The sequence below is a fragment of the Ovis canadensis genome, chromosome 20 (genome assembly GCF_042477335.2).
Source record: "Ovis canadensis isolate MfBH-ARS-UI-01 breed Bighorn chromosome 20, ARS-UI_OviCan_v2, whole genome shotgun sequence".
In the NCBI taxonomy this organism is placed as follows: Eukaryota; Metazoa; Chordata; class Mammalia; order Artiodactyla; family Bovidae; genus Ovis; species Ovis canadensis.
The window spans coordinates 25,339,520-25,354,608 of record NC_091264.1 but is presented as its reverse complement, the minus strand read 5'-3'; the positions used below and the strand labels follow the sequence as shown (position 1 = coordinate 25,354,608).

The following is a 15,089-nucleotide window of genomic DNA, read 5'->3' as shown; positions in this document are numbered from 1 at the left end:
TCCCTAATCAGGTATTGAACTCAGGCCCTCAGCAGTGAAAGCTCAGAGTCCTAACTATTGGACTACCGTGGAATTCCCCCAAGGACCTTCCTATCATCCCTAAAATACTAAGCAGAGAGCCATCATTTCAACAGAGTCTTAAAATGATATTATAATGACAATTTATTAGTGTCATATATTAAAAGCCACTGATTGAGAGTCAGTGGCATAGACTAGTTAAGCAAGCAGGCTCTGCTTGGGTTTAAATCCCAGCTCTGCCACCCACCACTCATTTAACCTCATTTATATGAAGGGGATAGGGCCTCCCAGGTGGCGCTGGTGGTAAAGAACCCACCTGCAAGAGACACAGAAGATGCCGGTTCAATCCCTGGGTTGGGAAGATCTGCTGGAGTAGGAAATGGTAAACCATTCCAGTATTCTTGCCTGTAAAATCCCCTGGCCAGAGGAGCCTGGAGGGCTACAGTCCATGGGGTCGCAGAGTCGGACTCAGCGGAAGCAACTTAGTACATATACGAGGGGATAATAATGTCACTTGCTCCTTCAGCTTCTGAGAAGTATATGCAGAGAGGTTCCCTAGAGTGTTTGCGAACTCAAAAATGTTGGGTAAATATTCTAATAATCTTTCTAAACTTTGTTGGCAAATAATAAATAAGAAAATAAGGCTTGGAAGGCCCTGGCCATTAATATTTCTGTGTGTGGAAAAACAGCCAGAGAGTAAGACTGTGGCAAGGTTCCAACCTCAGAGTACTGCCCAGGGGGAGTGAGTCTGGGAGTAAGGGGCCCTGGATTTCCGTTCCTCCTCAGCCTGACACCAAGGCCAAGTATGACCAAGGGCAAGACAAGGTGGCTCTGAATCTCAGCTTACTCACCTGTAAAGTGGGGATGATCATCCCGCCAGGCCCACATAAGGTTGTTTTGAGGACCAGGTGAGGGGATGTTCCATGAAGTGAGTGGTAACTCAGTTCACCTGTGTTGAGTGCCCCACCTACTGTGTGCTGGGCACAGAGGTTTGGAATTCAGCTTATTCACTCCCCAAAAAAGTACCCAGAAGACAGGACATGTACCCAGATAGCCAGAGTCTATGGGGAAAAGTGCTAGGAAAGCCTAATTATGGAAGGGAGAAGTCTCTTTATGGTTGAGTTGATGGGCAGATCCAGGGGAGGACGTACTGAATGGTGCCCAGCGTACTCAGCGTCTCCCCTCCTAGAGCCTCATTTAGCAGATGTACGTGCTCGTGCCGGACAACCTGAGGTCAAGGCTGTTCACTGTTGGCTTTATTGCTGCACAAGTTCAGAAGCCCCCTGAAACACCTACCAAAGACAGCATATGTGGGCTCTATAGCAGAATAAGGAAAAGCTCCTTGTGAACCAACATGTTTCCTTCCCCTTCCTCTGGATGCTCTCAGACCCTCAACTTGCATCTACCACAGTCATGATCATGGCTTCCCTGAATGAGCTTCCCTAGGTAACAAAGCACGCTATGACCTGCAGGTAAGTGAACAGAGACCCCACCCCTCCCCAAGCCCCAGGGAAGAGTACTGTCCTCCTTTTGTAAAGAGCCTTATGGGGCCTCCTTTGGCCCAGGCTTACCGGGGCAGCACAGCCAATAGGCGCCGGGCTGGAATTTGTCCTAAGACTTCCTCGTTGATTTATGTATCTGCCACCCCCTCCCCTTTGAGGCTATCCATTGTGTAAGGGTGGTGGTCAGTTTTCTTTTCCTTCCCTTGGTGAAAGTGTTAGCTACTCAGTCATACCTGACTCTTGGAGACCCCATGGATGGTAGCCCGCCAGGCTCCTCTGTCCACAGGATTCTCCAGGCAAGTATACTGGGGATATTTCCCACCGAGGGATTGAACCTGGGTCTCCTGCGTTGGAGGCGGACTCTTTACCATCTGAGCCACCAGGGAATTCTTGAGGCAGGGATGGTCACAGGAAGGAGATGCCAGGGTAGGCATCCCTAAGGAACCGTGTGGGGTGGGGTAGAGAGGGGGTGGAGCAGAGCGGCAGACAAGTGGGTTCTGGATTGGTTCAGAGAGGACGGGGTGGGGGAGATACACACCATCACGTGAGAGAAACAACGCTAGACAGAAACAGCTCCCATCTTCAGAACTCGGGAAATTAAGGGAATTGCCAGGAACAGACGGACAAGAGGGCCAGAGGGGAGCAAAAACTATCTTCCATTTTCATCTAAATGGCTCAGAAGTTTCCTGTGTCAGAAACCTACACACAGACTCCCTCACAGATGGACACACTGCCCCATCTCTATACAAAGCTATTCATTGCAGAACGGATTGTAAAACAGTGGAGACAACCGAGCGTCTATCAATAAGGAACTGGTTAGTCAGATTTTCATATGATGGGACACTCTTCAGTCCAAGAAAGAAGGAGGAAGTCTTTGCCGCTATCATAAGGAACAATTGTCAAAATATATTTTAAGCAAAAAAAAAAAAAAGTAATAGTGCATAATCAGGGAAATAAAAAGTTAAATCAGAATGAGTTACATATCAGTCTGTAAAATTTTAAGAACTGATAATTCCAAGCATCGGCAAGGGAGTGAAGCAAAGGGAACTCTCAATCAGCTGGCAAGTACGTGAACCGACACAAACACTCTGGGAAACAGTGCGCCTTTATCTATTTGAAGCTGACAATGTGTTTTCCCTCAGCTCAGCTCAGTCACTTCGATCGTGTCCAACTCTGTGTGACCCTATGGACTGTAGCTCGCCAGGCTTCTCTGTCCATGGGATTTCCCAGGAAAGAATACTGGAGTGTGTTGCCATGCCCTCCTCCAGGGGATCTTCCTAACCCAGGGGTCAAACACATGTCTCATGCATTGCAGGCATATTCTTTACCAGTGAGCCCCCTGGGAAGCCCCATGTGTGTTCCCTAGGCCCCTACAAATGCCCCTCAGAAATCCTTACCCCAACCACCCCGCTAAACATACACGTACACCAGGAGAAGCAATTAAGAACACTCATACCAGTGCTGATTCTAGTAGCAAAAAATTGGAAGGAACCCAAAGGTCCCTAAATAAGTGCAATGAAAAATTAATTGTGGTGTTTTCATATGATGGAATTCCACACCAGAATGAAAATGACTGATATCACATAACTGAACCTCAGGACCCTTAATCTAATCATGGCTGGGATACAAGCAAGCTGTAGAAGATTGCAAGCAATAACCTTCCTTCTCTTTAAAACCCCAAATGGTAAGACCCTACACAATACTTATTGCACGATGGCATAAACATCTGGCAGGACTATAAAGGAAACAAAGGCATGATAAGCCTAACATTCAGGATAGTATTTAGGAGAAGAAAAGGTGAAGGTGAGAAGGGCCACAAAGAGGATTTTAAAGAGCCTCGTTCCTTGTCTAGAAGAGGTAGGTAAGTACCAGGTGGTTTATTGTATCATGGGTTTTTAAAATTTATATATATTGTATCCTGGAGAAGGACATGCCAACCCACTCCAGTTTTCTTGCCTGGAGAATCCCATGGACAGAGGAGCCTGGCAGGCTACAGTCCATGGGGTCACAGAGTCGGACACGACTGAGCACGCACATATATATTGTATAACTATTATTTTATATATAATCAACATTTAATAAAAACAATTCTAAAGCATGAGACTTGGGACCTCCCTGGTGGTCCCAAGTGGTTAAGAATCTGCCTGCCAGGGTATTCCCTGGTGGTCCAGTGGCTAAGACTCTGAGCTCCCAGTGCAGGGGGCCCAGGTTCGATCCCTGGTCAGGGAGCTAGATCCCATATGCTACAACTAAGACCCAGAGCAGCCAAATAAATGAATAAAAATTTTAAAAAAAATGTTAAAAAAAAAAATCTGCCTGCCAATGCAGGGGGGCACGGGTTTGATTCCTAGTCTGGGAAGATCCCACATGTTGCACAGCAACTGAGCCCGTGTGCCGCAACTACTGAAGTGTGCGGTAAGCTATGCGTACCGCAACGAACAGTAGCCTCCGCTCGCCGCAACCAGAGAAAGCCTGTGCATAGCAGTGAAGACCCAGAGCAGCCATAAGTAAATAATCTTTTTTAAAGACAACAAAGTTTTAAATAACGAGGCCTAGACCAGTGTGAACCATTTGTTTAAAAGAGGAGACATACACACACATGTGCACATGTGCGCATACACCAATATTAAACTACCTCTGGAAGGTTCCCTATAATCAGAAAACTCAGTTGCTTCTGGAGGGGAACTAGGAGGCTGGGGACAAGAAGCAAGACTTTCCTGAAGATTTAAAATTTTGAATCACATATGTCGATTGGAGTTAAAAATAAGAAGTAATAATAAAATGTGAAGAAAGACAGAGAGGAGACAGAGAGGGGAGGGAGGAAGGGAAGGGAGGAGGGACAGGGGCAGGAAGAGGAATGAATGGCAAGGCTCTGGCGGCCAGAACCTTCTGAAACCTTGCGGGTGTGCCCAAATCTCAGGCGGAGCCAGAAGCCCTGCCAAACAGGCCAGGGAGGCCTGAGTCCTCATCCCCCAGCTGGCCTACACCCCAACATGCTCTTGCTCCTAAAAGCAGGGCTGGCCTCCGTGAATGCCCACATCAATTCGGCTCCGCAATCTTTTGTTTCCAGAGCTGTTTCCAAACAAGACTCCCTCCCCGAGTCTCTTCCCCTGCCCCTGCAGTCTTATCTCAGACCTTCGGTCACCTGTGATCTGAGCAATTCCTCTGAAGTCAATTCCCTGAGCCTTCATCCTGGTTGGCTCTGAAGCGTGCATCTGTGTCACCAAGGTCAGCCAAAAGCAAACGGGCCCTTTTCATCCCCTCTTTCATCCCCCTCAAGGACTCAGTGTTCTTGGCCTACTGCCTCATTGAGACCTGCTCGCAATTCTTTACCATGCTGGAATACCAATAACTCAGAGGAAACAAGGGTCCCAGGCGTCCCCAAGGATCATGGCCTTGAGAGGTAAAGGGATGAAGGGCTAACGCGACTTCAAGCATCAGCCATTGCGGGGGAGGAAGGATTTGAATGCAGTGTGCCCGGGGTGCCTTCTGCCCTGCTTGTACACAGGATGCCTGATGGGGTGAAGTACTGGTGGTGCGGGTCTGCATGAGAGAGGCTCAGTCCCCCAGAGCCCAGTGGCGAGGGATGAGGACAAGGGGGCGAGGGAGGATTGTGTGACTCTGAACCAAGAAGGTCCTTATTCCCCAAAGAGCCAGTACAGGGATCTGCGTGGCTCCATAGTAAAGGTGGGTGCTAAGAGAAGGCTGTGCCACACAGGACAGGATTAGCTCTCCCACCTTACCCATCCCTTCAGTGAGGGGTTCTGCGGTTACAAACGCCTTAGCTGTTCATACCTCTGTCTTGGAAGCAAGATGGTATCACAAAGGAAGAAAGAAGCCAGGCAGTATGATGGCACTCAGCGGAAGCTGTTCAGCAAGCAGGGCTAGCGCCAACGTCGTGGGCTGACAACACGAGTGTTGGTGACGATGTGGAGCACCTAGGTTTGCCTGCATGGCTGCGGGAGTGTAATCATCCAACCAAGGGAAAACCGTTTGGTAGAACCTTCCAAAGCTAGCAATTCTACTCCTGGGGATTTTCTGAAGAGAAATGAGCGGTGTGTCTACCAAAAGACCTAGATGAGAATGTTCATAGCAGTGTTACTATGACAGCTCAACGTGGAAACAACCCAATGCCCACCAGTGGGAGAATGGATAAACAGTGTAGTGTTTTGTGCAACAGAATACTACCCCAAACAAGCACAGCTACGTGCATGACATGGACAGAGCCGAGACACGGTGCTGAATGACAGGAGCCGGACACAAGAGCACACATTGCATGGTCCCATTTTACAAAGTTCTTCAACAGGCGACACTGATCTCTGCTGTGGAGTCCCACAGAGGAGTTACCCTCGGCTGGGGGATTGGGCAGATATTGACTGGGATGGAACATGAGGAACTTTCTGGGAGGAAATGTGCTATACTTGGGTCCTCTGGACTGTGAAGCTGGGATGGGTGGGAAGACTCTCCTCAGGGCCCCTATTTAACCTGCATTCTCACCCACCAGGAGCCATCAATGTTACATTATATCCCCAAACTATCTCTGCTGCTGCTGCTGCTGCTGCTAAGTCGCTTCAGTCATGTCTGACTCTGTGCGACCCCATAGATGGCAGCCCACCAGGCTCCCCCGTCCCTGGGATTATGCCCCCTCAAAGGGGCCAATATAAAGAAGGAAGAGGAAGGAACTCAGCCATTGCTTCTCAAGCGAGGGGAGTTAGACTGAAACCACTTCCAACCAGCCTTATAGGTGCCAAGGAACATGAGGAAATGTTCTGTATTTTAATCTGGTTAAATCCGTGGCTTCATGGATGGAAACAAATATAAAAACTCAGAGATTAAAGTTTGTGTATCTTAATTACTATATGTAAAGTAATATCGAAGACAACAAAAATATTCTTGGTCTGAAGCCCCACTGCTCTGGCCCCCTGGCCTGCCTGCTCGGCGGCAGGGCGCGTCCACCTTGGAATGACCGTTCGTGTCAGGTGCTGGCGCTGCCCCAGAGAGCAGACAGAGGGAACTTCTCAGGCTGCAGAAGAAAGCATATGGCCATTTGGGGAATACCTCGCTCACAGTGTTTGAACATGGGGTGGTATTTGGTCTAGGACTGATTTCCATAGAAATGTACCCCAGTAAGAAAGTTCTTGGGATGGAGAACTACAGCTCCCATTCAATCTCAGTTGTTAGCGTCTACATACATCTTAGCAAAATAAAGGGAACAAACAAACATTGATGGGCAATGGTTGGCATAAGCCAGCCCATGATACTCAGCAAGAGAGGGTAAGTTAAATTTGGGCAGAACAGTTGTTGGGCCTTGTGTTCCCATCATGCTGAGCACTTCTGCAGTGACTGCAGAAAGCTACCAGCTGACTTCTCAGCTATCCAATACAAGAAACTAAAATACATGCTCTATCTGGGGGGGGCGGGGTGGGGGGGGGATGAGACTATAAGGGAATTACATTAAAACGGTGGAAACGGTTATTTCTGGGTGGTTAAAATAGTCTTACTTTCTCCGTTGTACTTAGAAAAAAAAATTTCCCCAAGTTATATAGCAATGAACAATCTTATATTCTTTTGTGACCAGCTCATATAAAAATCCTTCATGGGTCCTCTGGACTGTCAAGCTGGGACGGGTGGGGAGACTCTCCTCAGGGCCCCTATTTAACCCACACTCTCACCCACCAGGAGCCATCAATGTTACATCCCCAAACTACCTCTTTGTCCCCTCAAAGGGGCCAATATAAAGAAGAAAGGGAGAGGAAGGCTCAGCCATTGCTTCAGAAGTGAGGGGAGTTAGACTGAGATCACGTCCAACCAGCCTTATAGGTGCCAAGCAAAGGATATACCATGTTCTTTGAAATATTAACAATAACCTTTCTGAAATTTTGGGGACATCTGCCTTTTTCTATGTCATGTAGCCTATGAGTCCTGGCCCTCTAAGAATATTAAAATTGTAGACAATACTAAAATATATATAGTATAGCATATAATATATATATATATATTTATATATTTTTTTCTTCACTCTTTAAGGGAAAGAACAGAAGGGAACCCCCAATGCCAAGGTCAAGTCAGAGACCCCTCCAGCTGTGGCCCAAACATGTATCTCCTTGGCCCCTCTTTCCCACCATACAGTGAGGTGGAAACTTCTTCCTCATCTTTTGGAGAAACCATTTTTCTCCTCCAAAGACCTCCTCCCCTTGTTCCTGGTAAAGGCCAGAGTGGCTGCAGTTGGCAGGACCAAATGTTCACACTCCTTGCCCTACAGACACCATGGATAGCCTGCACAGCCAGGGGCAGACAAGGGCCCCCTACATTCCTGTCCCAGAGCCCAGCAGTCCTACCGCCTACCCCCTCTTCTCTCAAAGTCAAAGCTCACAGCCTGGCCAGGTCAGGAGAGGCTGACAGGCAAATTCACACTCAAGTGTTAATGGCAACTGTGGCATTAATGAAAACGACCAAGCTGACCAGGGTCTTGGCAAATGCTTTTAATATTTTTTAACTTGTTAGGAAAGATTTTCTCTTCCTAGCCAGGATGCCCTCACAAGCTCCAGTACTGTATTTCAGATTTGAGGCTATGAATTTAGCTTTGATAAAAATATATCAAGGAAACTTCTACTCACCTCAAGGGCTCTGAAAACGTGGGCGTGAAGAGAGTAGAAAGTGCTCGGCTCTGGTCTAGCGCTGCCTTTTCCTGCTCTGTGATGCTGAGCACACCTGGCCTGCCTCTCTCTGTGAAATGAGTTGTTGGCGGGGGTGTGTGTGGCTAGGTGACTCTTAGGGCTCAACACTGTCCACATGAGGCCCTCCTTGGGGACTGGACCCCTCTGAAGGCACTGTCTCCAACCTGTCCCCCAGTGCCAGTCTCTAGATACAAGGGGCTTTTCTCCACTCTGTCCTCTCCCCTCTCTCTCTCCTTGACCATTCTCCTAACTACCCTGATGGGCTTCAGTGACCACACATTTCTGTCATCTGCTCCTATGTTCCTAGGGAACTCCAAGTCCAGTTCCTCTTGTTTGCTGGGGGCTTTTCTCAGATGTCCCACAGGCAACATAAACTCATCAAAACCTACTTTTCCTTCCTCCTCACCTGCAAACCCACTGCTGGTCACTCCAGGCACACGATGACCCTGCATAACACTCCTTTTTGACTCTGATTATCAGTCTAATTAGTTGCCAAGTTTTAATCAAGTTTCCTCCCTATTCAAATCTTTCAATGGCTGCTGCCTCCTACCATGCACTACTGCTCACCTTGGCTTCGGGGTCCTCTTTTACCTCAGTCTCAGAGAGGCTCAGAGAGGTCCAGCACCATGCATGAGATCACACAGCAAGTCAGTGACAAAGCCGTTAATCCCAACACACGGTCTCACTCCCTAAGGGGATGGCGGTTATTGGAGTTGGAATACACACCAAACCTCCCAGAGGCCACCATTTGTTTAAGTTGCTTCATCTGTTCATAATGACTTCTTTTTCACCCCTCTCTGTTTAAATCCTACTCATCTGGTCATTTTTATTTGCATATGTTTCATAGGGTGAGCTTGTAATTTCTCTTTAAATTGCTTTTATAATTCAAAATAAAAATTTATGTATAGGTATTTTTAACCCCAATTTTCAAGGCTTGAATTAATTGCTTCATTCTTCTGGAACCATTTTGAGAGTTGTCTGCAATGTTTATAAATCAGGTTGTTAGCATCCTGCACCCTAACATGTAATACAAGAGCTATCAGTACATTAGAGATATTTTGTTAATGTTATACCAGAGTGAGAACCTTTATACTTTAGTGACTTCAATGATAAGAATTTCCAAAGCCCTGTGGAGGAGGTGACTCCTGTATTCTCCAGCCACACACTGAGACACATAACTCGCAGCCAAGCAGAGCAGCCAGGCAGAACCAGAGGGAAAAACTATCCTAGGCCCAACAACAGAGCAGTTGGCCCCAAGGAATACTCCTGTTTCTGCTCAAGATACTGCTTTCCAGAAATGGTGGAGCCAGAGATACAGAGAGGGGAAGGAGGTACTGAACAGGCCAGCACAGCCAGATCCTTGTCCCAGGATTCTGCCATCATTTCTTGGCTGGCTGATCTCAGATAAGTCTTTTAATTTTGCTGGTCTGTTTCCTTGTCTGCAAAATGAAGACTGGGTAAGCTCAAGGTTCCTTTCTAGTTGTAAAAGTAACCAGGATCATGTTCTGCCTCTCTGAGTCCTGGCTTGCCCTCTATAGAAGGGGGACAGCAACAATGACAGAGGAGGTGGGAACAGCCTAGAGTCTCCAATTCTGCAAGCCTGGTGAACAGGTGCCTGGTTTGTCCAAAGGGCCATTTCTTCTGCTGAATGTGGAGCACATTCTCCTGAAGGAATGTGGCCACAGGGCAGCTGAGGTGCGGGAGGCAGGCTGGACCTTCCACAACTTGCAAAAGGCAGCGCTGCTAGGGGGGAAAACATCAGAAACCATCCTCGCCCCTCTTCCAGGGGTCCGCGAGACAGACAGACAAGCAGATAGACAGAGCACTCTCTAGCTGGGAGTCTGCAATGGCTAGTCAGCCCCATTCTTTTTTTTTTTTTTTTGCATTTTTTCAGACAGATATTTTAGTCAACCCCATTCTTAATGCAACCATTGATGGCCCTGGCCTCCTGAGGAGGGAGAGGGCTGCAGAGATTAGGTGAAGGGCAGGCCCCACTGACAACCATAAACACACACAGCAGCTGCTGCCCATTAGAACATTTATTTCTCAGAGAGAAAATAAGTTTAAGACAGTCATATTATAGTAGGTAAAATTAACTTTTGTATTCTTTACAAGCATAGATTTTTCTCTGTTTATTACCTCTCTTATACCATCTGTTATAAACAATTCTAGAAAGCAAATAAAGTTACTTTCTACAATAAATAGAGCATCGTGTGCTTCACAGCAGACGCGACTGAGACACATAGGCCCCATGCCACAGCAGGATCTGAGCCGTTTCCCGTTCTAAAAGAGCAGTTTTAAAAATGAGACTCAGAGACGGAAAGATTCAAAGAGACTAAGAAAAAGAAAAAAGGAGAGAGAGACTAAGAAAGAGAAAGTGTTGGGAGGCAGAGACACACAGAAAGAGAAAGCCCCAAGATCTTACAACACAGGTTGAGACAAAGGTCACAGAGTCCACAGCCGACCGACTACCTGGGGAGGGGGGACGTATTGGCTCCTTTAAATAAAACACTGTGTGCATTTAAAATACTCAGCCACACAATGGAGGACTCCAGTAATGGAAACTATAGGCCTGAATAATTTAGAACAGTATTTTACAATTATATACACCATGTCCTTCCCTAGCCATAGGCATTGTAGTTTTATTATTGTACAAAATCCAAAACCCCGTCCTTTATTATGTTATAGAGAGTTTTGTTGGTTCCCTTTTAAACTCTGGCTCGTGTCCCAAACGTATAAGAAGTCGTGGCGGTTGGTAGGTTGTATTTTTAAAAAGTCAAGTGCGTAAAAATGGCAGTGATCTCCCCAGTGACTTCGTTTTGTCCAAAACTCCCCTATGAAAAATTTAAAACAATTAAAAAGAACATCAGGTTAAAAATCAACATGGCGATCAGTGGCCGGCAACCTGGCCCTGCAACTTTGGTGCTTAAGAGGTGAAAAGAAACATCAGAGAACAGACATCGAAGCCTCTGAAAGTTGTGTTGGTTTGTCAGTCAGCATTCCCCCGTTTCACAGTTTCTGTTTTTGTTTTTTTTCCCTTCTGTTTTTGAGAAGGTAAAGGTGGAGAGGGGGTTGAAGGAAAACAGGGAAGGGGACAGAGGGTTTGAAAGAAAAGTGCTGCGTTCCTTGAAGTTTAGAGCAGCAGAGGCTGAGCAGGGCAAGCACAGCACAGGAACATGCTGGACTATAGGCCCCTCGCCATCCCTGGTGGTAATGAGAGCCTAGAGGCTGCAGGACAGAAAATGAAAACCCATGAGGAGGCTAGGAGGAGGGAAAGGGCAGACCCGGCCAAAGGGCACAGCTTCACCCCAACAGCCCACAGAATCCACATGGACAGATGGCCACGGGCACCAGAAGCCTGGTCTGCTGATGGGAGCCCGCCCAGTCTAAGCCCACCTCTCTGCAAGGCAGAGGCCCGAGGCCCCGCCCCAATCCAAGGGGGCAGCTCTCACAGTCTGGCCTCTGCTGTTTGCCTGCAGCACATACAAGGGGAGGGGAGGTATGCTGGTGAAGGGGTCACCCAAGTGGTAGCTAGCAGCTGGCCTCAAAGGGAATGAGACATAAAAAGAAAAAAGATCAGTTTGGTGATGGTTTCTGTCAGTTTGGCACAAGAGAAAGCTGGGAAAGGAACACAGGAAAAACAGAGGCTGGGCAGAAGATGGTTCAGGCAAGAGGTAGGAGGAGGGGTGATGGAGGGAGAGGGTGAGCTCCGTGAGATTCCCACAGGACCCGAGTGTATCCACAGCACCTCTGGGGTCAGCGTTAGAGCCTCGCTCACCCTGAGGTGTAGTTAGCTGGGAGTGGGTTGGAGGGCACCAGGCACACCCTTGAGCAAGCCCAAGACCTCTTGCTTTCCAGGGCCAGGTTCATCTCTGTGGCTGGGCCCAAGCTTCACAGCTGTTTCTACTTCTAACTGGTTCTTCAGTGGACCAGCCCCGGGGGAGCTCAGGTGGGAGTTTTTGGCACAGCAGGCCCACCAGGGGAATTACGCAGTTAGTCAAAACTGGGGCCTTGCCCTTGGGGAGGACACAGCCCAGTCCCTGGCTTGCCATAGGAGGGGGAAGCTGCCAGCCGTATGCCTGGCTGGGGCCGGAAGAGGCTTCTCTGTGCCCTGCAGGACGGAGGCAGGGTGGGCCCCCCCTCACAGGTAGCTGGAGGTGACGAAGGAGTGGGGCCCCCGCACTCGGCTCAGGTGGATCATCGCACGGTCGTAGGCCACCTGAACTGACTTGCGGATGCTGGTCTTGCGGCCTTCCAGCATCTTGAGCTTGTCCACAGTGTCTTCCACACCGAGGGGCAGGACTTTGTCCCTTGGAAGCCACTGCCTAAAATATAAGCATAGTAAGAGGCCTGGACCGTAGTGGGTCCCACAGGAGGCTCCTCTGGATTCACCTGCCCATGACCAGCAAAGCCAGGGGGAGGGGACAGGGAGAGGGAGGCAGACTGGGACGCTGCGGGCAGGAGGCCACAAAGGGACTCATTTTGTAGCCAGGCCCTTATCTGGGCCCCAGGACACTCGGCTTAGAAGGTTGCTGGAGGGAAGCCCATGTGTCCCTTGGGAGACTAGCTAAGCCATCTGGAGGGCTCTGAGCCTCGCCCTGCCTTGGGGAGTCAGGCAGCTATGTCGAAGAAGTGGAGCTGATGCCAGGAATCAATGAAATGATTTCTGGTGGGGCCTACACCTGTAGTGTTTAAAAGATCCCTGGGTGAGTTGAACATATGGCTGAGAGCCCAGCCTCTGGAGCCAGATCCTGGTTTATATCCCAGTTCTAGCTATAGGTTCTTGGCTTTCTGAGCCTCAGCTTCCTCATCTGCAAAATGGATTGGGAGGGGATTAATGAAGATTTAAATGAGGATCAAATGAAATCACTCATATAAAGCAATCTGCCTAAGGACATGGGGTAAATGCTTGACAGATGATAGTTATCAGCTAGTCCTGCCTCCCCACTCTACAGAAGCAGGGGTGAAAGAATCCTCCTGCTGACCTTTTTAAACCATGAGCAGACAAGCCCCTTGGAGTGCGTTCTGCACTTTCCACAACTGCCCCCCACCCCCCCAGGACCGAGACACGCATTCCTGCAGCCACTGGGAGCAGTGGCAGATTATAGGCTCTCAAGTGAGTCTCTCTCCAGGAATCACCCCCACCAGGGACAGCCAGCATTCAAGGCCTGGTTGATGTTGAGGTACAGGGGCACAGCCCCCATTTCTAACATCTCTAATGAGCTCAAATAGATCAGCTGTGGCCTCTGCAGCAAGTACACTGCAGTTCAACTGCTTTCTCTGCCTAGGGCTGCACTCCTCACCCTTCATGCCCACAGCTCTTCCCAAGAAGCCTCTAACACAAATCTCCATCTCAGAGTGCTTCTCAGAGACTGATATACCAAACTCCTCAGTTACCATTAACACTGTTCATCACTGTTATTCCTAACACTAAATTACTACTATCATGGCAAACGCAGAGACTAGCTGCTGGCAGGTAACCTTCTGCTTTCAACTGAGCACAGAGGCGGAGTGGCTGAGTCCACAGCCCTGTGTACCCTCAGCATGTCAGCATTAGAACAGCATCCCAGTCAGGCTCCCCAGCCTGCATCCTGGCGCACCCTTCCAGCGGCAGCAGGCACTCACCAGGTGCGTTTGTTGTCAAAGAAGAGGACGAGGAAGAGCTTCTCTCCAGCCTCGGCCTGTCTCTGCTCGCCCAGCTTCAGCACATCCAGGGGGGGAACAGGGATGGGGACACCATTGTGCAGGAGGCCCTCCCGGGGCATCTTGGGGTCGATGATCTGAAAGCAGAGGGCAGAGGGTTCAGCAAGGGACAGACGGGGTAAACTGTGCAGCCTGCTGCGGGACTAAGCACTGAGCCACTCTACACCAGAGCTATGCAGCGGACTGGCCCTGCCTGACTCGGTGAGGGAGGGGCTGACCTCTTCCAATGACCCTCAGTACCCCAAACGTAAATCTCGACTCCATTTCCCCAGACACCATCCTAATCCTTCGGCTCTTTCCAAAAAGAAAGCTTGCTCCATCAACTGTCAGGCCCCAAAGCTGAAAGAGAAGTTCTGGGAAGCCAAGGTCAGGGATTATCAGAAGTGAGTGGACTATCTCTGATGTCCAGGTCAGATAGATAAACACGTTCCTCCCGATGTCCCTTAGGGGAGAGAGGTTGTTTACTTCCCTGCCAATTTCCCTTTAGAACCTGTATAATTCATTTCAAACCCTCAGGGGCCTTCCTAGACACCATGGCTGTGAAAAAGGTTTTGCCTCAGCTAGAGGGTCCATTCCCTTGTTTCACCTAAACATATCTTCTGGTTACCCACCACCTTCCTGTCTATTATCCTTCTGGTGTGTAGACCAGATATAACTTTAACATCCCATGGTAAGATTAGAGAGAAGCCAAGAAACTGAGCTTGGAGGGCTGCTGGAGAGGGGAGAATGATGTGGCTGGAAACAAGGGCCACTGGAAGAATCAGTCCTTGAGGCTGCATGCTCCACAGGGGCAGGGGCTCAGCAAAATGCCTGGTGGCATCAACACAACAATAACTCACCAGTCTATGGAGTACTGACACTGTTACTGAAGCTCCTAATTAGTCACATATCATCTTATTTCATTCTCTTGCTAATGCTGAGAAGTCTGCTGCCTACAGAGGAAAATGCCAAGCACAGAAGGATACAGCTGGCTGGAACAAAAACCAGGCACCTGGACTTGGGGCTTGACTGCCCACCGCCTCTTGCACAGCCCCCTGCTTTGATGGATAGTGTCTGTGCACCAAGGCCGGGGAGACTTGGAAACTTACCGAGGAAGCAGCTTTCCCCAGAGATGGAAAAATCGTAATTCCTATACCCTGTTCCCGGGGGCCTCTTCTCATAATAATAAATTGCTCTATTTACTTTTGGG

At 48.7% G+C, this 15,089-nt stretch overlaps 1 protein-coding gene across 2 annotated transcripts in view; it reads right to left on the bottom strand.

Moving 5' to 3' along the window:
- Nucleotides 1-10,218: 10,218 nt before the first annotated feature.
- BRPF3 (bromodomain and PHD finger containing 3) overlaps nt 10,219-15,089 on the bottom strand; it is a 35,648-nt gene continuing 30,777 nt past the window's right edge. For both annotated transcript variants that reach the window (XM_069564184.1, XM_069564183.1), the window contains exons 12-13: nt 13,823-13,977; nt 10,219-12,522 (exon numbers count right to left, since the gene is read on the bottom strand). In XM_069564184.1, the coding sequence (XP_069420285.1) occupies nt 12,339-12,522; nt 13,823-13,977 (339 nt within the window). In that variant the 3' untranslated portion in view covers nt 10,219-12,338. The remainder of the gene's footprint in view (nt 12,523-13,822; nt 13,978-15,089) is intronic.